General features: G+C 50.6%; 1 protein-coding gene across 1 annotated transcript; it reads right to left on the bottom strand.

Moving 5' to 3' along the window:
• Nucleotides 1–160: 160 nt before the first annotated feature.
• XPNPEP2 (X-prolyl aminopeptidase 2) lies at nt 161–27,095 on the bottom strand. The gene is made up of 21 exons (XM_032882361.1): nt 26,843–27,095; nt 24,526–24,602; nt 22,969–23,079; nt 21,764–21,827; nt 20,708–20,812; nt 20,373–20,459; nt 19,106–19,252; nt 16,111–16,212; nt 15,384–15,465; nt 14,907–15,102; nt 14,051–14,140; nt 12,767–12,876; nt 11,929–12,006; nt 10,749–10,820; nt 8,679–8,739; nt 7,280–7,349; nt 6,732–6,836; nt 6,231–6,290; nt 5,680–5,756; nt 2,090–2,179; nt 161–1,527 (listed from the first exon to the last, which is right to left on the bottom strand). The coding sequence occupies exons 1-21, from the start codon at nt 26,889–26,891 to the stop codon at nt 1,333–1,335; spliced, it is 2,028 nt and encodes a 675-aa protein (XP_032738252.1). The 5' UTR covers nt 26,892–27,095; the 3' UTR covers nt 161–1,332.
• Between the last annotated feature and the right edge of the window lie 286 nt (nt 27,096–27,381).

The raw sequence follows: 27,381 nt of genomic DNA, 5'->3' as shown, positions 1-27,381 counted from the left end.
CCCATCTCAAGCCCGTGTGCTCCCCAACGGAGCTTCTGAGAGCCTCACATCCCTCCCCGCCCCTCACCCCCTCCCCTTCCTCCCCCACCACAAAAGCCACAGGTAACAGCAGTCCCCAGCAACACAGAAGACACAGTGTAAAACCCAGAGGCAGGCTTCGTTGCCATGCTGTTTTAAGTATCTAGCAGGATGTGAGCCCAGGTGGCTAACGGCAGGGCTGACCAAAGAAAACTCCCTCCCTCCCCTCCGCCCTGCCCCCAGCAGCAGGCTCAGTGAACTTGGAAGGGGCTGGGAGGTATGCTAAGGGATTTTACATAGTGCCAAAGGGCAAAATAGCCGGACTGTGGGCCCATTCTGACTCCGCCTGTGTCCCACCCAAACACTGTATCCTTGGAGAGGTCCCCCGTGCCGGAAGTCAGTTTTCCTATCTGTAAAATGGGAAAAGCAGAGTCCCACAAGTTGAGCCAGCCCACACAAGTTCAAGACCATCTGAGGATGCTGGAGGATTTGTTGGCATTGTCATTGTAGCTGCATTTTGGAAGGTTAAAATGGCCACACACGTGCTGGGGAGTCTGGGATAGTGATTGGGCATTGCTGCTGAGGCTGTTCCCAACTTTGGGTAGGGTCATATTCCAAAACGCTCCCCACATTCCCTCCTACCCCACGGCCCAGTTCCTATGGCTGAACTCCCTGTCTTGTGCCTTGGCATGGAATCCACCCAGGGTTTAGAAGTGACAATCTCACGTGGGGGGCAGGCTGGTGTACGTACGTGCCCCTTTCTGGCTGGCCTCCCTGGTTGCAGAAGACTCAGCCTCCTTCCCTTCCTCTCCCTTCACAGGTTCAGCAGGGACCCTAGGCCAGAAGGGCGCTGTAGGGCCAGGGGCGGGTTGGGAGATGGTCAGAAGCAGCTTCAAGGGTGTGGAAAGACCAAGTCAGGAGCCAGTGGGGGTGGGAAGAGCTCCAGTATATCCAGCAGGTGGTGATAGGGTGGGGCTCTTGGGGGGGTGGCGTGGAGACCCTGGGGATAGGGTACTGCCTTATACTGGTCTTTGCGGGGGTGGGGGTTATAGGTTAGGCCTACTGGGCTCACAAGAGGAAAGGTGCCAGGGGACTCTCCTATCCCAGGGCTAGGGGTTGGGAGCCTAGGGTGAGGTGTACAGGCCCACCGGGGACATGCCAGGGCCAAGAAGCCCTGGGTCTCTGGGGTTTAGTCCTGGAGAAGAAAGCTGAGGGCAATGGTTTCCGGGCAATGGGTTGGCAGGGGCTCTGGGAGCGCGGGTGGTGCAGGGTGAGGGGAGATGAGCTAGAGCGTTGGCCAGGGAGTCTGCGCGTCTAGACGCTCCAGCTGAGGATGGTAAGAGAGGAGACTGCCAGCAGAGAGGCCAAGGAGGCAGTACATGGGGCCCTGGCGGACAGGGGCTCTGTGTGCCGCTGCAGCCACTCGAACTCCTCCAGCAGCAAGCGCTGCTGCAGCTCTGGGCCCACCTTCTCACGGATGGTCTGGTAGTAACGGTTCAGGTACTGGAGCTGCAAAGGGAAGGAGGGCTGAGGGCCTCCCCAGGCCAAGCTGCCACGAGAGGAGGTCTTGGTGCCAGCCAGTCCACTCGACAGTATTCTGGCTGCCTACCCTGGCGCCCAGCCACCATCAGGCCACAGACATTCTCTGGGGGCTTTTCAGAGGCAGTTTGCTACAGTGACCATTTAGTGTCATGGTGACTTTCTTGGGGTGGGTGGGGGATGGGAATGGAATGAAAGTTGGGCGAACATTATTATCCCCATTTTATAGAAGAAGAGACTGAGGCTTATATTAGGATTTCAGGTGGCAGAGTCCAGAGACTCAGTCTCAGACTCCCCAGGAGTTCACTACCTAGGGTTGGGCAGGTTGGGCTGACCAGAGAGTTCTAGACACCTTGGATTCTCTGGGGAGGCCCCAGTGTGTGCCTACAAGCCAACAGTGTGGACTGTCCCAGGGGAGGGGAAGTGGCAGAGGGTCTTGGGGTAGGGAGAGCAGAGGTGAGAGGCCCAGGGTTGGGAAGAAGGCAGTCATGGTTCATGGGCCGAAAGATGGACAGTGCTGAGGGTCACTTACGTGTTCGGGAGACAACAGGCTGACGTCAATGAGGTTCCGGTCATAGGGTACCAAGGACACCACTTCAAAGGTCAGGTAGGACCCTGGGTACTGGAATGTCAGAGGGAAGGTAGGAAAGAAGGAGAATGAGTGAGTAGAAGGGGCTTGGCTGAGGGGCCCCACGCAGAAGCAATGGGTACAGGGAATGGGCCCTCGTCAAGCCCGAGACTCAAGGTAGGCTGGACGTCCTACAGTCCCCATGTCCAGCCCCCACACCCCAGTCTGCACTCAGCACCTCATCTTTGGTGCTTATCAGATCTGTATTTCTCTCCTTTTTAAAAAAGATTTTATTTATTTATTTGACAGAGATCATAAGTAGGCAGAGAGAGGCAAGCAGAGAGAGGGAGAAGCAGGCTCCCTGCTGAGCAGAGAGCCTGATGCAGGGCCTGATTCCAGGACCCTTGAGACCATGACCCAATCTGAAGACAGAGGCTTTAACCCACTGAGCCACCCAAGTGCCCCAGATCTCTGTTTCTCCAAGTGTGTGCTCTATAACACAGCAGGGGCCTTGTTAAATATGTAGATTCCCAGGTCCACTCCCTAGACCACTGGAGTGAGAACTTCTTGCACAGGGCTGGGAACTCACATTTAAATAATTTTAAGGTAAGTTATTAGGTTTTTATATCTATCTATCTAATATATATCTTTATATATTTCTATCTCTATCTAAATCTCTTTGTATCTCTTGATTGACCTACCTTTAGAAATAGGTATAAAAAAGACAAAATAGTCCATAATTCCCATCTCCTAGAGATCCCTTGCATGGTTGTGCTTAGAAAATTCAAACTACCATAAGATACACAATAAAAATGGAAAGTCTCCTCCCTGCCCAGTTCCCTTCCTGAAAACATTTAAGACATATACAGTAATTAATCTATTAATTAATTATTTTAATCCACACAAAATGGATCCTACCACTTGCTTTTCTGCACCTTCTCTCCACCCTGTTAATGGTAAATGTAGGCAAGTGGTGCATATTAACACGAGGATATCCACCTCCCTCTTTTCTAAGGGCTGTGTAAGGGTCCACAGTATGCATGACGATATACTTAACCAGTGGCGGATACTTAGGCTGTTTCCACTTCTTTTTTTACTATGACTATCGATGCTACAACCCACATCAATGTATAAAACATCTTGGTGACCTTGTGGGACTAGATCCAAAAGACACATATCTGGGAGAGGGATTGCCAAGACAAAAGGTATAGGCATTTTATTTTATGTTATGTTATTTTATTTTTAAAAAGCTTTTATTTATTTATTTGAGAGAGAGTGTGTGTGTGTGAGTGAGAGAGAGAGAGAGATAGAAGGAGCAGGGGGAGGGGCAGAGGGAGAAGGAGAAGCAGACTTCCCACTGAGCAGGGAACCCAGATGTGGGGCTTGTGGCTTCATCCCCAAGACGCCGGGATCGTGACCTGAGCGGAAGGCAGATGCTTAACTAACTGAGCCGCCCAGGCGCCCCAAGGCATTTTAAATAGATATTTTTATTGATATTTTCAAACTGTCCTCTAGAAAGATTGTATCAATTTGTGCTTCCTCCAGCAGTGTGTGAGAGGGCCCATTTCCTCATAGAGTCACTGTGAGTCAATCTGGATATCACTAAAATCACTCACTGTTTGCCAATCAGATAGGTGAAACATGGTAATCTATTGTTATTTTGATTTGTGTTTCTTTAAGAGTAAAGTCGAGCATCTTTGCATGCTTATAGATCATTTGTGTTTATCATAGAGAGTTGCCTCTTCATGTCCCTTGCCTCTTTTCCTGATTTTTGTCTTAATGATTTGTAAAAAGCTCTTGGCAAAAGAAGGAAACGCATGCTTTCCCTGTGGTACCTACTCTATTTGTCATACATATTTTGACTTTGTTTATGATATTGTTTCCGTATATACAGGGTTTTTCTTTTTAAAGATTTTACTTATCTGAGAGAGAGAGAGAGAGAGAGAGAGAGAGAAAGCATGAGCGGGGGGAGGGGCAGAGGGAGATGCAGACTCCCCACTGAGCAGGGAGCCTGCTGTGGGGCTCAATCCCAGGACCCCGGGATCATGACCTGAGCTGAAGGCAGATACTAAGCCAACTGACCCACATAGGCACCCGTCCATATAGACAGTTTTACATTACTATCTTTTTCTTCACGGCTTTTGGATCTTGCATAGAAAGGCCCATTTCAACCCTCCGATTATAAATGAATTTATATAGATTTCTTCCAGATCTTTTATGGTTTTACCTTTAAATCTTGATCCATTCAGAATTTTATTTTGGGGTAACAGTAAGGTTCTTCACTTAAATAGCCCCCAAATGATTAGCCATTTGTCTCCCCTGCCCATTTATTAAATCTCTCTTGTCTTTACTGTTTTGAAACCCCAGTTTTATTATAAATTAAATTCCCATTTCATTTACAGAACTTAGAAGGGCACCTGGGTGGCTCAGTTAGCAAAGCATCCGATTCTTGATTTGGGATCAGGTTGTGATCTCAGGGTTGGGAGATTGAGCCCCAAGTCAGGCTCTAGCCCCAGCGTGGTGCCTGCTTAAGATTCTCTCTCCTTCTGTTCCACCCCAAGCCCCAAGAAAAAAAGGAAATTAGAGGGTATATTTCTGGATTAGTTGTTTTTTTCCACTGTGACATCTGTCTCTCCCATCATTACAGTAGCTTCATTGTATGTGTTAATATCTGAAAGGCCGGTTTCCCTTATTGCTCTTCTTTTCCAGAATTTTCCTAGCTACCTAGCTATTTTTAAATGTTAATTTTACAAAGAGTACTATCATTTTGTGAAGTTACAAAAGCATCCCGTTAACACTGAAATTGAGGTGGTCTTGAATTTATAGATTGATTTCGGGAGAAATGACACCTCCGTAATATTGAGGCTTCTTTCCAGAGAGCACCATTTACTTAAATCTTTTTTATGGCCCTCAGTAGAGATTTTCTCTGTATAAGTCTTTTTATGTTTATATGTAGGTATTTTATCCTGCCGGCTGCTATTATAGGGAATCTTCGTATCTAACAAGCTCCCCTGGTGATTATTATAGGCATTGAAGACCAATAATTTAGGACAGGGATACTGATTCGTTTGGTCTAGAGTGGGACCTGGGCATCAGCATTTTTTTTAAAACTACAGGTGATCTTTTTGTTAGTTTGTTTTAAAGATTTTATTTATTTATCTGACAGACAGAGATCACAAGTAGGCAGAGAGGTGGGCAGAGAGGGAGAAGCCGGCTCCCCGCCAAGCAGAGAGCCTGATGTGGGGCTCGATCCCAGGACCCTGGGATCATGACCCGAGCCAAAGGCAGAGGCTTAACCCACTGAGCCACCCAGGTGCCCCTGGGCATCAGCATTAAAACCAAAAGGCTCTTCTGATGATGCTGATATTCTAATGTGCAAACAGGCTTGAGAAATTCTGAGCTATTACGGAATTTTTCTGGAGCACAGGAAAACTCCAAATCAATTCATGTCCACCTATTAAATGTCCTCCTCTTTGGACCTTCCTTATACTCCATGGAGCCCAAAGTCCCTGTCATGCTGTCTGTAGCTCTAACCCGTCCCAGCAGCACTTTACCTTGGTCTTTGCTTCTACCACGAGGGCCACATCTTCAAGACGTATCCCAAATTCTCCATCCTGATAGTAACCAGGCTCTAGGAAACACAGAGATGCTGGTGGTATTAAGCAGGAGAAGGACCCAAGTCCGTGTTTCCTGTACCAATCGAGGAGTGGCTGGAGGCCCAGCTGCCTGGCTGCTCCAGGCTCAGGCAGACCCACCACTGACCATAGGGGAGGCCAGGCCTTATGGCCCAGCAGGGAAGACATAATAGCTCACTTGGATCCTGGAGGCACTCCTATCTCCTGGCGTGCTACTGTCCTGTTACACCAGCATTTGACTGGAGACTCCAGAGTTTGGATGTACAACCAGGAACCAACTCCCAAGGGCAAAATGAAGGTTTGAGCTGAAGGGATTTAGGATTAGCATGGGACAATGCACTTGGGGCTGGGAGTGCTGGAGCCCAGAGGGCCTGTGCCTGGCATGCTCTCTGAAGGCTGGTGCTCCCTCAACTGCAGTCGTAGGCTGGTCTTAGGGTAGGGAGGGGGGTGGAAGAGCCCAAGAGCCATACCGATGGAAGTGAACATGCCCTTGGCCATGGGGATGTTGCCAGACTGGAATCCCACTGGCCCTGGAAAAGGAGATGTAGGCATGATGTCAACTCTCCCATACTCACCAGCTTGGAAACTAGCAGGCTCTAGGGAGGAGCAGGTAACTGGGGACTGCTGGGGGTTCTTTAGCAGCACTTGTCCACCACATCACTGTCTACCTAGGACTGGTATGGAGACCAGACTGGCTCTGCTTTTCATTACTCTGACATTGATGCCAGCCAGCTGCTAGGCCTTGACCTGCCACTCTTCTCTCTGAGCCCTTCCCCAATGCCAAGCAGGCAGCAGGAAGGGCCAGTTCCTACCATTTCTCACTTACCTTGTGGAGCATCACCTCCCACCAGCTGGGTAACCCTGGGTGGGTCACTGCATCCCTGTGGGTCTTAGTCGTTTCCATACCTGTGAAATGCTCTACCTCCTTCATAAGACGGGGGACCCCAGGGAAGTGTAAAAGAGACACCTACACTCGTGCACGCACAGGAAGTTGCCAATGCCATGGCCTGTCCCGTGACCATAATTGAGCCCAACATCCCACAAGGCTCTGCGGGCAAAGACCTCCATCACTCGCCCTGCAAGAGAGATGGCCCCAATCAATTGGCTGGACCCCAGATGCTCTGCTTCACCCCATGCTGCTTTCTCATCCCAGAGCCAACTCCCAAGATGGTACCCGTGGAGAGTTGCTCCTGAGAGGAAGCTTAGCTAGCATGCACTTTCCCCAGAACGTCTCACATCGTACCTATGACTGCTATAACCCACAGAGACCTCACCCTCCCCATGGATATACAGTATTGAATTAGGAGGCAGGAGGCCTGGGTTCAAGGCTTCCTCCCCCAGTAACACTGTGTGTGACCTTGGACAAGTTGCTTTCACTCTCGGGGTGGGATCTATACAATCTACACGATGGATGGGATGAGGATATAATCCGTGCCCCACTAGCTTCCCAGGGTGGCCATCTGGGTCCAGTGAAATCAGGGCCTGAGTCTCTGGGCCCAGCCTGCTTTCCAAAACCCACCTGATGTACTAGCAGGAAAGACGAGTCTGGACAGATCGATATTTCCTATCAACACGCGGGTATATGCCTCCTGATGGGGAGAGGGAGAGTTAACATGCTGAGTAAGAGGAGGGTCTTGGTAGTTTTCAGGTGCTCAGCCTGGGCCCACACAGGTGTGTGGGTCCAGGCCTGCAGGGGGGCTTAGTTGGGGGGAAGGTGTGTGCTCACGTGTGGTCACTCAGGTTCTGGAAAATGGTCAGGGGCAGCTGAAGGGACCTGTTGAAACTTGGAGCTTGGTCCATGTGGTTCTCTTTGGCTGGCCCACAAAGGACATTTATACATGGTGGTGGGCTGAGGCCTGACAGTAGGGAGTTGGGAGGCAAGCTCCCTGAGCTAGAATTCCAAGCTGGCCACTCACAAACTCTGAGACCTTGGGCAAGCAACTTTAACCACTCGGTGCCTCAGTTTCATCCTTTGTATTGGAATGATCAGAGCACTAGCTCAGAAGGCTGTTGGGAGGAGTAGGTAGACTCCCACACATAAGGTGCTTCAAACAGTAAATGTTCAAATAGAGGTCAGTGCCCTTATTACTGTTATGCTCATCCTTCAGTTTTCTTAAGGCCTTGGGTTCGGGTTGGGGCCCCATAATCTGGGAGGTCAGCTTTGCTTGGTTGGGCTGCTCACCTTGTGGATAAAGGGAGGGAGACAGGCTGACAGAAACCTCTTTACTCCTTGTGACAATGTGGTAAGTCCCTTTCATCACACACACACACACACACACACACACACATAGGCTTGCCATCTTGTACAGGACAGCCTGTGGACTCAACCCATGAAACTGTGAGCTCCTAGAGGCCTGGCCAGCTTTTGATTTTTTCTCTCTTTCCAGCACCATGCCTGAGTCATGGTCTGCTTGCCAAATGCATGAATGCAACCCCCCCAACCCCCGCTGCCGATTCCCACCCACTCAGAGGCGCTCAGCGCACACAGGGGAAGTCCTAGCCTCTGCTCCAGGTAGACCAGCCCTCGCTCCTTTCTGGAAACCTCCAGCTCCTTTCTACCTCACCTCTGAGACTGCCTGTGCTATTTCTCTCTGCCTGGAATGCTTTTTTCCCTCCTTCCTGCTGCACACAGGTTTAGGCACACAGACAGCACCAAGTAAATATTTGTTCACTGATTTCCTGAAAAGGGGTGGTGAAGAGCTTCAGCTGAGGCCCTGTTGGAAGCTGAAATATTTCTGGGGAAATAGCTAGGAGCATTCGGTTTTCTAGTTCTATCTTGCTGTGTGACCCTGGGCAAACTGCTTAACCTCTCTGGGCCTCAGTTTTAGCCTCTGTAAAATGAAAGGCTCTTGCTGGAGTGATTGCTTGGATGTCTCTTGGGTAAAGGTGGGTAGGGGAATTCTGGGTCCAATGCTTACCTTTTGGAAAGCAGAGGGGGTACCCCAGTGGATTGTTCTGGTGATGTCTGTGGTTCCGTCCCTGTGGACAAGGAAAAGCAACATATACAGTTCTGCTGAGTACCTGGGGGTAGGGATCGTGGCTGTGTGCTTCCCGTGTGCTTTCCACTCGGGTTCGAGCAGCAGGAATGGGGTGGGGCTGAGGTGGGTTAGGGGTAAAGGAAGAACACAGATGCTATCCTCAAGTCCCCATCTTCAGCATCTGTGCATAAAGGGATTCTGCAAAGCTGTTGAGTTCAAAATCGCTAGGTTGTGTGACAATCCTGATGCCCCACATACATACCCCACCCCCATATCGCCTATTTTGGCTGTTTTATAAACATGAGTTTCTTGGGTCAGCCTGGCTTTCAAAGCAGAGTTTCTTCCAGGCTTTCAGGGAGGCTGGAGGGAGAAGGAATATCCCATTTTTACCAGTGGAGAAACTGAGGTTCAGAGAGATCGTCACACTGTTACACATTCACATAGTTATTTCCCATTTCTAGAACACTTTTGCAGCTCCCTTGGAAGGGTAGCAGAAGAGGCCACGTTATCCTCATTTCCCATTACCCTCATTCCCCAATTGAGGCCATGAGCTATCTCCCTTTCTGAGCCTCAGTGAAGCCAGGCCTGGAGCAAATGCTGACTCTACACATGGATCTGACCCAAGGACTTGCTCAGAGTCCCAGGGAACTGAAGCCAGGAGCCAAAATGTCTGACTCCCAACCACCAGCAGCAGCTGTGCCCCCAGATGGCCCCTGTGGCCACCACCAGGGAGGGGGAGGGGAGAAATGGTCCCAGGGCCCTGGGGATTCCTCCCTGGGAGCAGGTCACAGGGCGTGGCTGACTTCTTCAAGAAGGAGAGAAGAGGAAGTGAGGTGACCGTTTCCCTGGCCTCACCCTGCTCAGAGCGTGCCCCAGTCCAGCAACGCCCCACAAATCCACTTCCTCTTTACACACTGGCCATCTCAAGTACACAGTACACACAACGCCAAACTGGGGATGAGCAAAGTCTGCTAGGCTGAGCTCTCGTGTTAGCTCCCAGAGCTGCGCTTGGAACAAGCAAAGAGCCATCGTCATTAGCACGCTCATCATCTCCACGGGACAGAGAATGGGAAACGGTTTGAAACTCCTTGCTCCTCCATCAGTTCAGCACACCCCTTCCTCCCTCCAACCAGCCCCACCCAAGCTTTCCACAATCCACTTGCTTCCTAGATGAGAAGGGGGGAAAAACCTACTGGCTCATCTCAACTTCTGTGTGAATGATTGGTCACACATTTGGAAAAATTGGGTCAGCCTCTTCTGCACATCTGTCCTGTCTAGGTGTTCAGACTGTGCACTGTACAAGGGTAGCAGGGCTGAAGGGGTACCAGGCACTTCGTGGTTATATAGGAATGCCAATGAGAGCACACAGGTAGACACACGGATCATGGAGTCTTGGAGCAGGGGACAGGGCCCTCCTACAGGACCCAACATGGCCACGCACACACTCACGCATATCTACTCACAGACGCATACCCGTGCTGACAGATGTGCCCAGTTCCAACTGGGCTCCAGGCATCCCCCGAGACTGCTTTTCTTGCCTGCCTGCTGCTCTCGGAGGCCTGATCTTGCCCCCTACTCCAACCTGACATGGGTACCTCGTCAGCAGTGTGGGGGGAACTCGTGCTGCTGGTGGCGTGGGGACCATGTCCTGGGTACACACGAGTAGATGAGAACATGGGTACGGTGTCTGTGTGGCCAGGCAGGGCTGCTCAGACTGTGTCATGATATGTGGGCTTCAGGAACGTTTTACTTGAGCAAGGAGAGATGATTCCTGATTCTCACCAAGGTGCTGCACAGGCAGCCTCACTCTTGAGGTTTTTGTGTGTTTTCCACCGTGCAGGGGTCCCCAGGTGTGCAAATGGGCACGATGCTCAGGCTCATTCCATCCAGGGCTCTCCTTTCTCAGACAGAGGATTCACACCCAGGAAGGGGAGAGCTGTGGCCGGCTCTTGGGAAGCCCTGGATGTCTGAGCTGAGGTAGTCGGCCGGGTCAGGGTGGGGGATACTTACCAGTATTGCCCCCCAGAATCCAGCAAGTACATCTCATCTGAAGACAGCTTCCGGTGCTGCTCCTTGGTTGGACTAGGAAGGGGAGAGCCACTGAGAAGGGCACGGCCTAAGCCTGCACTGGGCAGGGTTGGGGGTGGAAGCAGGGGAACCCCTCACCCCTTATATCCCCAAGGGTCCTGGGCAAGTACTCGGTTGATGCCATGAATGTCCTCAGTGCACATCTGTTGATCTTGTACCTCACCAAGCAAGGCTCCCAGGAAGGGGAGAGAGATAGGAGCCTGGAAGGCGGGAGCCTGGAGAGCCTCAGAGAGCATCCAGGGCCACCATCTCCTCCTGCATAAGGAGACGCAGGCCAGCAGAGGCTCGGTGGCTTGTGGGAAGCTGTGTGGTAAAGCTGGGAAGGAGATGGGCCTGGACCCAGACGCTCAGTCCCGTGCCCCCTCTAACTTTCTGTGACCTCTGAGAGCAGAGGGCTCCGAGAAGCCAAGACACAGGAAGGGTGGGGGGAGGTCCTTGAGGGTGAGGCTGGAAAGCAGGAGTCGGTAAGGCCAAGGAATTCCTCTCCTGCTACGCTCTAGTGGGGAGAAGGGGTCAGGCCAAGGCAGCTGCAGGCTTGGGAGGCTCCAGGGGAGGGGATTCTGGGGTAGACCAGACTGGCCCATGGAGGGCATTTGATCTGCTCTTGCTGAGCCTGTGCCCGGCTGAGGCATTCTGATCAGCTTGGGCCCCCAAATTCCATCAGGCAGGCCTGCCGGTGTTTGTTTTCTACGGAGCCAAACATCTGGTTAGCTCACCTCTGGGCCCACCTTCATCGGCCCAGGCTGAGTAAATAGGCTTTTCTCCCTGTGTATTCGATCGTGAGCTTCAAGAATTAGCTAATATAAATAACTCACAGGAAGCCAAGGAAAAGCATCCAAAAGCAGCCCTCCCTCCCTTCCAGATCCCTCAGCCCTGTGTGCTCACAAAGTCTCAGCCTTTCGTGGCAGAAAACTGCTTGGGCCTTTTCATTTCAAGAAGACTCCCGATCCCTGACTGAGGTCCACTGCTCACCCGTAGCCCCCACAGTACTAAAGTCCTCAAACCTTAATGTGGACTTGGGTCCCAGAGCCACCACCCCCCCCCTACATACATCAGGCTCTCGATGCCCCGGGGCCCTAGAAAATTTCTTCTCCTGAAGTACCTGTAGTGGGCTAAGGCAGCATTCAGGCCACTAGCAGAGATGGTTTCGAAACTGGGTCCAGAGAAGAACGCTTCCTCTCTGGAAATCACATGGCAGAAATGGTCAACAGACGGCTCAGAAGCTAGGCTGGGCCCAGGATATCTAACCAGGGCAAATGAAGGTCACGGCTGCCTCTACCTCAGCCAGACTCCATTGGGCGCTCCCAGCCCCACCTCCCGGTGCCATCTTCCCAGGCTCCAGTCTGTCAGCTACAGAGCCTTCCAGGTCAGAGAAGGAGGGACTGTAGACACTAATTACTCCCCCTCCACCTCCATTTTACAGATGGGAAAACCAAGGCCCATGGTCCCACAGCGAGTTTGTGGTAAAGCAAGAGTAAAGAATCCTAGCTCCTTGTGTCTGAAAGCTTCCCCAGGCCCAGGGCAGCAGCCTGCACCTCAAGCCTGCTTACGGCCTGAGTCAGACGTGCTCTCAGGGAAGGTCACTCCCCAACTTGATACTTTCAAGCTGTCCAGGAGCCCCACCTGGCCTGACCCAGCCTCCCCACGGTCCTCCCTGCGGGGGAGAGAGGGTCTGTGCCTGAAGCAGACACTAGGGGGCACTGAGGGGTTGTGGCCCTTCAAGTTGGCCTGCTTTCAGCCGGCGGCCGGGGACTGTCATGGAAGACGCCCTGCCCAGCTCTCCTACTACGCACGGACCTGTTACTCCTTGTTCCAGAGAGGCCCCCCAAATACGAGGAGGGCCTTCCTTCCTGCTGAAGTAAAGAGGCCAAGTCTCCCTCCCTGCCGCCACCCCCAGACTTAAAGATAGCCTGTCCCAAAGGCGGGCGGTGGGTCTTCACCTGCGGAACTGGTCCAGCCCCTGGGCCCCTGAGAACTCATCCACCGTGCCTTTGGGCACGTTCTTCTCCAGCCACACCAAGTAGCGGATCACAGCCACGGCATCCCGCACCTGGAGCGGGCGAGCGGAGCAGGGGGCCGGCTGAGCTCGCAGCCCCGGCTCTGGGACCAGGGAGATCAGACAGCTGCCCCGGGAGCTGAGCTCCCCACACTCGAGGGCTTCCCTGACTGTTTGATGATATTAAGGGATTCTTGTCCAAGTTTATATATGATCATAGTGTGATTATGTTTTGAAAAGAGTTCTTATCTTTCAGAGATACTGACTGAAGTGCTATCTTTTAGAGATACTAAAGTTTTCACAGGAGAAACCGGATGATAGCTGGGATTTGCTTTAAAAACCATCCCTCGGCAGAGGATGGGCGTGGAGGCAAGGACCGTGGCCTTTCAGACCAAAGGGCCACAAGCTACCTAGTGCTGAAGCTGCTGGAGGGTGCGGGGCAATCACTAGGCTAGTTTTTCTACTTTTGTATATGTTTAAACTTTTCTATAAGAAAAAGTTTGGGAAAATGAGGCGATTTCTTCTCGTTTGCACAGGAATATCCAAAAAAGCAAGCCATCCTCTTGCAAGGGTGGGGAAATCAGGACAGCAAACACGTGGAATGTGCCAGGCAGTGATCAAAGCAATATATATATATATATAATTCAATATAATTGTATTTATATAATTATGTAATTCTGTTTATATATATGTAATTATATATTTATAAACTCATTATATATTTATCTATGTGCATATTTCTATTTATATGTATCTACTTATTTCTATGTAATTGTATAAAACACATGTATATGTGATTATATATTACAATTAAATATTAATTAAATATTACTTGTAATTTTTATAGCTATCATATATTATATAACACGTTTATTTATCTATTTAATCCTCACCACAACCCTATGCTGTAGATTCCTGTTATGATACGCATTTCACGTATCTAAAGTAACGGAGGCCCAGAGAGATGAAGCAACTTGCCCAAAGTCACCCAGCTTGGAGCCGGGTAGAGGAGCTGAGATTTGAACTCAGACACTCTAGCTCTGGGGCTCAGGCTCTAGACCATGGTACCAGGCTGGGAATAAGGGGACAAAGCTCAGGTGGGTGCCCAGGAGTCTGGGGTCCACTTCACTGTTTCCACTGAACTTCTTTGGGTTCTTTGGCAGGCTCTCCTTTATAACTCATCAGACCAGGAGTTCCCAACAGGCTAGGCTGCCTTCTCGTGACTTACGTGGCTGGCCCTGAGGAGGGCCTGCTCTTTGCTGTTTTTCACTGCCTTGGTCACCATCACTGGGGAGTAGGCGTCTTTTATAAGTTTTTCCTGTCATGGACAGAGAGGAAGAGGTCAGGGAGCATCTCCAGGGCAAAGTGGGGTTTGGAAAGGATTGGCAGGAAGTCCTAGCTAAACCGACACTTGCCATTCCCTATAGCGACAATGGCCTTTCCGTCCAGGGTTTTCTGGCTGCCTAGGTCTCTCCCTGTCTTCCGTGTCCGGCTGAATCTTACCTCCCTCCCTGCCCCTGAATCTGGGATTCTCTGGGATGGATCAGAGCTTAGTCCCTGGGATGGATCAGAGCTTAGCCCCTGCCGCTCCATGGGCTGTCTAACAACGTGGGATTCCCGCACTATCATATCATCACAGATAACATTTATGGAGTGCTTGCCGTGTGCCAGGCACGGGGCCTCACACGTACTATCGCCTCTAATCTCTTCAGAGCAACTCCTCTGAGGTCGGGACTCTTACTGCCATTTTGCAGGTGAGGAAACAGAGGTCCAGACTGGCTAAGTCACTTGTGCAAGGTCATTACGTAGTCAGTTCAAGGTAGAACCAGGACTCGGTCTCAGGTTTGGCGACCTCAGAGCCTCTGCCCTACCAGGCTGTGTTCCCTCTAGTCTGCTTAACAACCTCCGGGCTCTCTGCACATGGACACCTGCTTCCTCTTTTTCCATCTCCTCACAGGGAGGCCTAGAAGGGGACTGACCAGCTGTCTGAAGGGCTGAGGGGCTGTGGCCCCACTTTAGGTCAAGACTTATCAGGACTGAGGTGGGGGTGATGCCTGGCCCAGGCGGGGGTCTGGCAGACCTACCACAGGTATCACTTCATAGAGCCCGTATGTCGTGTAGCTGGTCCCGATCCAGATCTTCACGTCTCCGGAGGCATAGGTCTGGACAGTGCCACGGACCTGGCTGTAATCCTCGAGCTGCACACACATGGAGCCCGTGCAGTTGGAGTTCAGGTACTTCAGGGTCTCAGAGTCAAGGCAATTCTTGTTTACAAATAACCTGGGTCGGAAGGGAAGGTCAGGAGGGTCCTGAGGGTATCTCAGGACAACACAAAGGCAAGGATCCCTTCATTCCTAGAGGTCAGAGGAGCCCCACCAAGGGAGCCAAGCAGACCAGATTTGCAGTAGGTGGGAACAGAGGTCGAGGGTCAGGAAAAGCTGACTGGAGGCTTCCTAGCGGGCCCTGTTGGGAGCAGGCAGCAAGATCCTGGGAAGGGCAGGGTAAGTGGTGGGGTGGGCGCAGTGCAGAAGTTGGGGCAAGTCCTGGAGAGCAAGCCATACCTGATAGAGGAGTCTGTGAGCAGTGTGTAGGAATAGAAGAAGGGGTTATAAGGGATGTCACTGCCTCGAAGGTTGAAGAGCCCTGGGGAAGAGAATTGATGGAGGCTTTTTGAGGCTGATCGGCCTGAGGCAAGTCCATATCCCACCTTTGCCCCACCGTTTGCTCTGCCCGACCAAAGAGTCCCAGCCATATGCCTGCACATCTGCCTCTGAATGTTTTTCAGGGGTTTTCTTTGGGGGGATGGTTCTTTGAGGCACTGATGAGAGCTATGCCCCCTTCCTCCCAGAAAAATGAAGGCGCCCAGCCAGCAGTCAGCGTAGTTTTGGGGTGTTCCCAGCAAATCTGAAGGCCAGTGCTGGGACAGAATCGGGCAGCACGTGGTGCTAAATCGGGGAGTATGAATGCCCCAGGCTGGTGGCCGCGCCGATGGCAGATGTTAGCTGGGCCCTTTCCCTTCCGGAGACAGCCTTTGTCGCTGTGGTCAGCCCATTCCTCTGATGGCCCATAGGCTGGCTCCAGCTTGCTCTGGACCTCCTGGTTTTCTTATTCAGCCGCCATGATCTCCTGCCCCCTAGCTTTCTCACTTCCCACAGGCCATGGCCATGGACTTCACGGAACCCATGGTTATAAGGTGATTGGGGGAGGAATCCAGTGCTGCAGGGCCCAGGAGGCATGGGGGCTGGGGGGAACCAGGTGCCCGCCCCGTGTCCACAAGTCCATACTCACAGGCCGTCTCATCGAGTGCCGACAGAAGGACTGCAGTTGGGCCTTTGCGATGCTTCTGCATCTGGCTGCGGATGTCAGCTACCTTCTCTTTCCAGGTGCTCCCTAGAAGCAAAGGTGCCCAGAGAAAGCATAAGCGACATACTTTCCCTTTGGCACACTGTTTCTGAGAGGGATCCCTTAGGGCAATCATTTTCCATGGCTTTCAAAGCAATAGGAAGCTTTCTCCAAACAAACTCTCACTAATGTAGTTGTTAAGGACATGGACTCTGGAACAACTGTCTGCGTTCGAATCCTGGCCCTGCCATTACTAGTTGTGTGAACTTGGACAAATTCCTTAACCCCTCTGGGTCTTATCCTGCATACCTGTAGAATGAGGATGGATTATCATGATAGTATCTAGTCAATAGGGTTGTTATGGGGCTCAGATGAATTAATATTTGTAATGCGCACAGAGTGGTGTCTTGGTGTATAGTAAGCCTGATGTAACTTACTGATCAATAAATAAGCATGCAGAACAGAGATCGAGAGAGCAGCCTTAGTTGAAGGGCGAAGGGATCAGACTAGGTCATGTTCAAGCCTCTTTTCTGAAATGACCTGGTGCCTAATTAGCCATGAGTCCCTGAAAATTGTTTTAATCCCTCTTTGACCCATTTTACAGATTTTATAGAGACTTCAAGGAGGAAGAGTGACTTGTCTAGGGTTTCATAGCTAGCAAGGGGGTAGAGTTGAGATTTCCAGGTAGGTCTGTTTGACTACATGACCCACCCTCTTAGGCTATATGGACACTGGACTGTCTTGCTAACGTTGTCCGTCCCCAGACTTGTCCTTAAACTCTGTGTCCCAGAGCTGTCCTTCCTAGGATGCTTGTACCCTGGTTCTAGTTCTCATCTTTTATTCCTACTCTCTGCAATGCAGATGAAGAGTCTGCCCCTAGGCAGGGCTCATAATTTGCTGGCAGAAGGTCGTAAACATTAAGGGTCCCAGTTGGGCTCAGAGATTAGGCATAAGTAACTTAATGCCATTTATAAAAAACTTTATGCAAATGGGTAAAAACTATTCAACAAAAGCCAGAGTTTTGGGTGATACTTGTTAAGGATTATCTTATTTTATTGAGTAAAATATACATACAGTAAAATTTATCATTTTAACCATTTTAAAAAGTGCACAATTCAGTGGCTTTAAGAACATTCACACAATTGGGGCGCCTGGGTGGCTCGATTGTTAAGTATCTGCCTTTGCCTTAGGTCATGATCCCAGGGTCCCAGGATGGAGCCACATCTGGCTCCTTGCTCAGCAAAAAGCCTGCTTTCTCCCTCTCCCACCTCCTCTGCTTGTGTTCCCTCTCTCCTATGCCCCTCTCTGTCAAATAAATAAATAAAATCTTTAAAAAAATAACATTCACATGATTGTGCAACCACCACCACTATCTAATTCCAGAACATTTTTATCATCCCAAAAGGAAACCCTGTAGCCATAAGCAGTCACTCCCCATTGCCCTTCTCACTCAGCCCCTGGAAACAATTCACCGGCTTTCCATGTCTATGGATTTACCTGTACTGGATATTTCATACAAATGGAATCATACACTATGAGGCCTTCTCTGGCTTCTTTGTTTAGAATTATGTTATCAAGTTTCATGAATGTGTGACAACAATGAAGGCAAATTTAAATTGTCTGATGCATACAGGTATCTTTGAATAATTAACTTTTCACAGTCTTCTCTTTTTCCGTTGCCCCTTTTAAAGCCTATCAGTTGCTAGAGAGAAAGTCTTGCTTGCCTTTGTAAGCTTATAGACGCAAGAACTCTGTGCTTGGGCTTCTGGGCCCAGTTCCGGCTCTGGATGGCTCTTCCTTGAAGACTAGCAGTCTGTGAAGACTCAGGATTACCGTCACTCGTGGGCAGTGACAAATCCCGTATGAATTCTCCCTCCATCCTTGGAAGGCTTTCCCCCTTTATCCCCTCCTTTTCCTGACATAACTTCACCCTTCTTTATCTGAAAGGGATGAGTTTTACTTACGATTACACAGTCTCGGCTAGCAAATTTAAAAACGTTTTCGAGATACAGAATGATTCTGCAAATTATATCAGAACGGATAAAGAAAATTGGACACAATTTTAGCTTGTTTCATCATCCTTGCTATTTTGAAATTTCCCTCCTGCTTTCTTGACTCCTTTTCAAACAAGGAATGTGCACGGACCTGGATGAGGATAGGGGCCTCTCTGATTGCCCAACATTCCTAGGAATCCACATCCATGCGCTCTTTTGGAATTCCTGGGGAGGTAGGGGGTGGTGGTGGCCAAGACAGTGATTCATCATCAGTAGCCTGGTTCCGGTCAGGATTTTAGTTAACCACTTACCAGAATCATAGAACATGCTGTTCTTTTAGGACATATTTAGATGGTATCAATGAGGTCAAAGTGAAGATTAGCTATGTTAGAATTTGGGGTGATCACTTCACTTTCCTTTTGCTCTGGCCAAAACCTGAGCCGTAATTTGTGCCATGGATGGCCCCTGAGCTTAGTTATATACTTCCTTTGTCAGCCGGCCCACCTGACCCTAGTCATCTTACTCCAGGAGGGCTGGAAGGCAGGGTTTGAATGGATCAATACAAGCCAATCTCCACTACTGGACAAGCAGCTCATATCATGTTTTTTTTCTCTCTCTTCAAAGGGGTAGGGTACTTTTTTTTTTTTTTAAATCTTGCTCTGACTCCCTTGTTTCCTCCTTTCCTGTTCCTTCTTGCTTCAAATCTCAACACTATTTATTCCAGCATTTTCTATATATGGTGTGAGGACCTTTTGATTCAGATGGAGATCTTTGAGATGAGAGGGCCCAGACGTCTGCTTTTTCAATAAGCATCCCAGGCAACTCGGGTGCACAAGAAAGTTTGAGAACCTTTGCTTTGGTAATTCCCAGGACAACATTTTCAGCCAAAGGAGCAGCAGTAGGGACCGTGTTGCTTCAAGCTGGGAAGAACATGCTTAGAGAATCACCTGTGAATGCGTCCTGCAGGGCATAAATGGGCTGGCTTGGAAACGGAGGCTTCTCTGATCCCCATGCCAGGTCCACAAGGTTGGCTGTGGTGGACGCCAGTTTTATGTTAGAGTTTTTGAGAGCCGTGTTGTAACTCTCCCAGGAACCTGTAGAGACAGAAATCCGTCACTCGTCCCCTGCCTGTTTACACCTCAGGAAAAACTGACTCGGGCAAAATTAGTCCTTGTCTGCTCTGCCTCCCACTCCACTCCTGCTGCCTCAGCTGCCCAGAGCAGGTCCAATCAGTCTGGTCCTCCTGGGGTATGTCCTCCCAGCCCCCTCTTTCTGCTTTCAAAGCCCCATTGCCTGGGGCCCACTCCAACGCTGCCCACAGCCTACTGGCTAGGTTTATCTTTTTAAGTGCCAGTGGCAGTGGGGCCTTCTTCTCAGGAGTATCCATTTTAACAGCACATCAGTGCCCCTGCCCAAAGGAATGGTGATGTTCACACCATCACCATCAGAAAGGCTGACAAAAGGATGCCTGGGTGGCTCAGTTGGTTGGACGACTGCCTTCGGGTCGCGTCACGATCCCGGAGTCCCGGGATCGAGTCCCGCATCAGGCTCCCAGCTCCATGGGGATTCTGCTTCTCCCTCTGACCTTCTCCTTGCTCATGCTCTCTCTCACTGTCTCTCTCTCAAATAAATAAATAAAATCTTAAAAAAAAAAGGCAGGCTGACAAAGAAGCCAGCTCTGAAGGGGAGCCTTTAGATACACATACATGATGACTTTGCCCTTGGGGGCAATCTGGCCAGCTGGCTGGGGTCCCAGAGCTGAGGGAGCTGTATTTCTGGGAGGAGGGGAGCATTCACCTTTGCTCAGAAACCCACTGAACTCCTTTGACCTTCCAAGCTGCCTTCCAGAAGAGGGCTACCGAATGATTCTAGCGCCATAACTGGTAGAGCTCCAGAGCATAGAGGATGGTTCTGGGTTCAAGAACATCCTGGCCTACTGTCTGCTAGATCTTAATGACTCCTCAAGTCTTCTAGGTTGGGTCTCTGTACTCGTGACTTTGAAAAAAAAAATCTGCATTCATTCTTTTACATATACTTTAATTTCGCAATCCATGAATAAATCTTTGTTGCAAAATATTCTGCAACTACAACTTCAGACACTATCTTTGGAGTCATCCTGTCCCTCCTTCTACCAAGGAATGCTTCTTTACATCCCAGAGCGGCTGAGTCACCCTTGTTGGTGGGGACAAATGCAGGAGTGAGGGACGAACATACCGATGGAGAAGAGAAAGGGGTCGAAGCCCACACTGCCTCCGGCAGGAAACTCATTGAGGAGCCAGGTGACGATGGAAGTTATGTCAACTGAGAGGAAGACAGGAAAGAATGTAGTGTCACTTCCAGGGCCGGACCCAGGCCTTCCTGTCAGACTTCTGTCTGTGACCGGCCTACCATATCTGTCCTCCGCGATGTTAGCCTCAAAGCTTACGGACGGCTTCAGATTTCCAGAGTCTCCCATAGAGGCCCATCATGGTTTTGCATGCATTTTCTTACCTGTGCCTTCTTGAGCCTCGTCCGGTTTCAGAGTTGGGGGGACACGTGACCCCTTTTACCTTCTTTATGTAGCTCCCAGTTGCAGTCCATCTGCCGCTCAGCCTGGGTCCAGTAGCGACTGTCAGTCCAGAGACCTGCTTTCCCCATGGTCACCACTGCCGTTCCTGGGGAAGAGCAGAGAACCTTGGAGGTGAGGATGAAGGTGGGGACGGTGGCCTTGGGTAATGCCTGGGCAGTATGGTGCTGGGCAGTATGGTGCTGGCTCTGAGAATGTCACAGGGGCCTCTGGAAAGAACTTCTCTCCTCCGTTGCAAGGAAATAAGGCAGGAGACACTGAGGAAAGCATTAGGGAAAGCCAGCCTGGGCATACCTGCTTTGTGTTGAGGGCCTCTCCTAAGGAGGGATGAGTGGGTTCTGCTTCTCACAGTCCCACAGACTCAATGCTACATGTAGATGCTCTCAGGAAAGATGGTATGGTAGCTAGTCTCAAGACTCAGTGACTGATAAGGACACTAAGCCAGGGGCTTAGCTGAAGACAGGCAGAGGAGCCAAACCCAGAGATCTTGGCAAGGATGGGTAAGGCAAGGGAGTGTGAAGCCCAGGGGAAGAATGTTTAAGGATCAGCAAGGGAAGCTTGAATTTCATTCGAGGGGCCAAGATCAGGGTGGGAGGTCCCTTCAGAAACTGGGACCCCATAAAGGGCCTCTGTGTTTGCGTCTCATTTGGCTACAGGAGGTGTTGTCCAGAGAAACGACCGGCCAGGTAAAACTGTCCCCAAGTGAGACACTTGTGAAGGGAATCAGTGGGCCCCTAGTGGCTGGATGTGGACGTAGCAGCTGTTCCTGAAAGGAAGCCCAGGGTGTGCTAAGCTAGGCCTGGCTGTGGCAGGGCAGCAAGCACAGGAGCAAAGCCAGGAGAGCCATCTGCCTCATGCAGAAGTGTAGCTAGTGAGCTATGATGTGTGCCCTAGCGACCCTTTTCAGAGAGGTGGAGGGGAGGCGGAGCCTCTGACACTAGGTCCTGGGGTCCTGGCTTCTGAGAACTGGCCACATCAGAGCCTCTGGGACCATGTCTGGGTCTACCAACAGAAGCAATAAGGGCTGAATGGCTCTCACCTGCTGACCCTGTAAAGCCTGTAATCCACGCACGCCTCTTATCACGATTGCCGATATACTCACTCTAGGAAATCAATAACACCATCATTAGCCTTTTTCATGGAGTTAGACCCCTAACCCTCATGGAAGACCCCCAACCACATCCCAGTTCTTTCTGTCTGGTCAGATTCTACCAGTTCTACAAGCCCAGGCACACTGGGCACCTCTTCCAGGAAGTCCTCTGTCACTCCTCCAGATCTCAGATCTCCTCTTCCTTCGGACAGCTGTATTTCTCGGAGTCTAAATCCCATAGTCCAGCACTAGGCAGAACAGCCTGAGAAATCTCATCTCCCTGGCCAGAATGCAAATTCTGTGCAGTCTGGGATCATGTCTTTCGGTCCTTCTGGGTTCTTCCCTCCAGCTGTCCCGCCCCTCCCTAGTCTAGTACAGTACACTGAGTACATCATGAAGAACTTCTGCAGAGGGCTTCCCACATTATTGTATTTTGATCGTCATCATCCTTCAAGACAGATCTCAATATTTCCATTTTGCAGAAGAGGAAACTGAGGCTCAGAGAAGTTGAGACACTTACCCAAGGTAAAAAAACAAATTCAAGCAATCTCATTGACACTGAAAGTGGCTTCTTTTCCAAACAGCTAGTGCTGGGAAGGTGAATGGGATGGAGGTGGGACCAGTGGTGGGGAAAGGATGGGTTGGGTGCATAGGGTTGCGGCTTTGGGAAAAGCAGTTCTTACTCAGACAATCTTGTTTCCTGTCTGCTCCCCTCCCCCAACCTACACCTCAAACTTGTGTAGCCCAGGCCTCTGGATCATTCCAATGCTCCATCCATCAGGTTATGGGAAGGTTAGAATTCCTCCAGTCCAATTCCTAGCCCATACTCTAACCTCCTAGGCCAGAGTGCCCTAAACATTCATTCTGGATCTGCCATCTGAGAATGATCGAAATAGGTTCTGAACTTATTAATAGTTTCACTGCCTGAAGTCAAGGAGCTCTAGCAGTGTCTTCTCTCCTATGCAAAGAAATACATTCTCTCAGCTTCCCTAAAACTCCCATGTCTAAGCCCCCTATTTCCTTCCCTTTGCCTTTTGAATCCTTTCTCTGCCTTCATCTTCTGAGCCTTAACGGCCTCTGGTTTGTGGCCTGTTCTCATTGGCGGTCGACCCAGGAGAGCGGAGGGCGCGGGTGGGGGAGGAGCTGTCCCTCACCATGTGGGCATCCGTTTCAGGGATGATGTAGGCAGAGAGATTCTTGATGCGCATCTGCTGGCGGAGGGCTGTGAGCTGTGCCGTGGTATTGACCGCAGTAACTGGAAGGTACTGACAGGTGACAGGAAGACACCAAGACACACACAGAGACACACTGCTTAGAGAGGATGATGCCTGGGCCCAGTGTCAGGAGGCGCTGCCACCCTCTCCTTAGGCAGGTGTTGGGAGTGGGTAGACTGGGCCAGCCTGGAGAGGAATGGGGTGGCAGCTGATAGTATGGGTTAGTCTTGATTAAGGGGCCTGGGCTAAGCGGAGATGGAGGTGTTGATGAACTTGGAGAGGAACTCCTTGTGACAGTAAATGGACCTGGGTCTGGGATGGGGGCATGAGTGAGAACGACATGAAACTGAACCCCTGCACTGGGCCAGGCTGGAGGGACAGTCTTTCTCTGGATACCCGGAGGCGGAGTTGCCAATTTAGCAAATCAAAATACAGGATATCCATCCAGTCACATTTGAATTTCAGATAAGCCACATACAATGTTTTGGTATAAATATGACCCATGCACTATTTGGGGCATACTTATACTAAGAAACATATTCATTATTTGAAATTCAGATGTCATTGGGCACCCTGTATTTCATCTGGCAATCCTACCTTGGGGGCTTTTTCGAGTTTCTACTCAAATGGCAGAGGAGAGTGAATGAGTACCCCCAGAAATTTGGAGCATTATCCAGAAAGATCCCCTCTAAGCCAGACATTTCTTTAAAGGCTGTTTTATCTTTAAAATGAAAAGTGTGGGTTTTTGTTTTGTTTTACCTTCTGCTCAATGACATATCCATGTTTGTTTTCCTGTAGAAGCCTACCCACCAGCCTGCCCCAGTGGTCTCATAGTTGAGACAGGAAGCAGATATACCCCATGGGCCCTGAGGCTTCCGGGAACTGCTAGCAGGCCACCAGCTTTCACCTCTGTCTTGCCCCTGCCTGAGGAAGCTCTTTCGCCATACTCTGGTTGTGGGAAGAATCTTCTGGTCTCCAGGTAGGAAGCTGCTTACCTCTCACCTCCAATATGCCAGACCTTCTCCCCAGTCACACCCTAGGCCTCCCTCTTGTCCTTTCTGTTGGCATTTCTAGTTCTCTGTCTTCCTCCCTCCTCTTTCTGGGCCTCCCTCTGAGCTCGCTGTTCCTTTAGAACTTTTGTTTTCTCTCCTCCCATCCTCCTGCTTGCCTCTGCCTAGCCTCAGCCAAAGGCTAGCTAGGAGCCTCCACCCTCCTTCCCGCCCTCCCCCCTTGAGGGGAGCAGACCAGGCCAGGACAGAAATAGATAACCTGCTGTGGGATGGATGGGTAGGAGGGAGGGATGCGGGGGTGTCAGACACCTGAGAACGTGAGGCCCGCCCTGAGAGATGTTAATCAGAAACAGGGGCCCCAGAGTCCGGAAGTCAGGAGAAAGGCTGGTAAGAGGGAAAGGCTAGCAACTGAGCCCGTGGGGGATGGGGAGGAGATGGGAGCTAAGGGGCAGGTCCGGGGCGGGGCGGGGCCGGGGCGGGGCCTTACCGGAGGGCTGATGGAGCAGTTTCTCACATCCTCTCCACTCAGGTCCACTGGTTTAGGGTGGCCCCAGGCACCCAAAGCTAGAAACGGCGAAGGGGAGAGGTGGAGAATTAGGGTCACTTGGAGACCAGTTAGCTTCTAGAGAGCACAGGTACTTGGTCCCCCAAATCGCACTGCCTATCCCCCCCTGGCCTCCGTCCTTTGAAACAAGCAGTGCTGTCCAAGTCGAGGATAAAAATAATCACATTTCATGGGAAATTTGGTGGAATGGGATGGCACCCTGGGTCACAATCAAAGAAACCTGTTTCATCGACAAGTGATTGCCACTTTTGCAGGGGTTTTAGTGCTCATTAAATCAATTTTTCCCTTCTAATCTAATTGGGTCTTTTCAGGGTTTACTGAACTGTTGTGTGCAAATTAAATTTTTGTAATCAAATTTTCTTTGAAATGCTCTAGAGGATCTCGCTAAATAATCACCCCACCTTCATTTTACCCTTCTATAAATCTAATTTTATATATATTGGGTTTACTTAAGTTCAAGGCCCACTTGTGCCATTTATTATAGTCCAAATCTCTGGCTCTCATTCCAGGCCCATTTTAAATACATAAAACAGTCAATCCCAGTCTGACATCGTCGCCTGGTGGAGAAAGGTAGGTTAGCATTTAAAGATCTTCTACTATGTGCCAGATGCTGAGCTCAGTAATTTATCTGTAGTATCTTTCTCTATACTTGCAACAAGCCTGTGAGGTGGGTATTACTGTCTATTTTCTACAGAGGAGGAAGCTGAAGCCCAGATAGGTTTGGTAACTGGTCCAGATTTTGCCACAGTGAGTCAGTGGTAAAGCAGGGATTTGAACCTGGGCCATCTGAGTACAAAAAGTTAACCACAGAAGGGTGGTGACACAGAAAGGACAGAGTATATGAAGTCTTAGTTTCCAATTTGGGCTCTGCCCCAAATTTGGTGTGACTTAAGGAGAGTCACCCGGTATTCACTGGGCAAACATTTCCTAAGTACCTACTGTGTGCCAGATACTGGGCTAAGTCCTACAGTCTCGGGCCTTCCAGCCCCCAAAATCCAGTGGTCTCTGATAGTACCTTCCCTACAGCCCTGGCCTTTAGGGTTGTCCTCAGAGGGTAATGGGGGTCTGGGTAGAGGGAGACACTATACTTTTACCTCCCAAGTGGACTGAGCTACAGATAGGAGGGCGGCTGGCATCTAACTCCATAAACCACTTGCCCAGCTGTCCTGGTCTCATAAACTCAAGGGGGAGATAAGACCCATGGTGTTGATCTAAGAAAATGATCCCATTTCTGTAGGAACAGATTGTTGGCAAAATGGTGTTTCTGAGATGCCAATATAAGAAGGAAGACTCAGCCAACCTGGGTCCCTCTGGACACCCAGATTGTTGTTCTCTGAGGCAGGGGCTGTGGCTCCCGAGGGCAGGCTCTGCGGCTGTGTCTCTCTGTGTTTCCTGACACAGGGACCTTGGGGCAGTGCTCAGGAATTGGGTGCTGACTGAACAAGTGGGATCTTGTGGACAGAAAGGGGAGGGAAGGGAGGCATCCCTGAGGCTGGGGATGGAGTGCGTGTGGAGGGCATTGAGCTGGGGAATCAAGTTGTGACCAAAGAGGAAAACAGAGCACCAGAGGAGTGACCAAGACTGAACTTTAGTTAGGCTCTTTCAAGCCGCTTTACTTGGATTTGACTTTGTCTATGTCCATCCTGTCCTTGCTGGGTCTGCATCACCCAGTCCTCAATAAGAATCTTGCTAAGCCAGTTTAGAGACAATCCCCCACCCTTAATATCTGATCACCTTTGCTATCTGATCAAATTCCTCATCCTTCACCCTTCATATCTGTTCACCCTGGCCTGCCTCCAGCAAGAATCCTATAAAGTTGGCTCAGCAAGAACCCCCCACCCCTGATGTCTCCTCTTAGTAATTTTCCATCCACTGTCCCCCTCACTCTGTTCATTGGCTCTAAATCCTCAGCCATCTTAGCTGTATTCAGGGTTGAGCCCTTATTGCAATAGCTTTGAATAAAGTCTGACTTACTCTTAACAAGTGCCAGAATCATCTTTTCTTTAACAGGCAGGAATGGAAAGGTGCCAAACCAGATTGATGTGAGTCTGGAGGGCCCCAAGGACTGACCCCGGTGTTCTTCTTTCACAAGACAGAGAGGAGGACCAGGAGGGAAAGAGACAACCTGGGCCCCCGCCCTTACTCCAACCCTTTCTGAGCCCAGAGGGGAGAGGCCAGAGCTGCTCTCCAGCTGGACCTGCCCTCCCAGTGTGGGAGGGTGGGACCAGGATGCACATACCACAGAAGAGGACAAGCCAGGGGCAGCAGCCCCAGCGAGCACAGGCCATGGGGTCTCCAGATGCTGGTGCTGGGTGGATGGAGGGATGGGGGAGAAGGGGCAGGCTGTTTCCCTGGCCTCTCCCTCCAGGCCTTCCCAGGGCAGGAGCAGCCAGGGGGTTGGGGCTGGCGACGGGGAGGAGACGTCCGGCCGGTGGATGGAGAGTTCCCCTCTGGTCTCTTGCATCTGAGGACTCCGAGAGTCAGGAGTGGGGAGTACGGGTGGGTGGGGAAGATTGGGCTCTCTGAGCCCGCCCAGTGCGAGTCCAAAGATCTCCAGGGCAGAGGAGCAGCAGCTGGTCTCAATCAGCCTGCTCCTCCCCCTCCCCCCCTTTTAGCAGCTCGCCTCAGTCGTTCCTGATTGCTGTCCCCCTCCTTCCAGCAAGCTGTTTCCCATTAGCTCCCCCACCCCCGGCTCTGGCTCCAAGATGAATGTTTATCCTTCCTCCTCCTCTGAGCTGGCCTATCTCAGACAAAGCCAGTGTCCTCTCTCCCTAGTGT

This window comes from Lontra canadensis, unplaced genomic scaffold (assembly GCF_010015895.1).
Source record: "Lontra canadensis isolate GAN:19392208 unplaced genomic scaffold, GSC_riverotter_1.0 scaffold81, whole genome shotgun sequence".
Taxonomy (NCBI): Eukaryota; Metazoa; Chordata; class Mammalia; order Carnivora; family Mustelidae; genus Lontra; species Lontra canadensis.
This window is presented reverse-complemented; position numbering and strand designations above follow the sequence as displayed.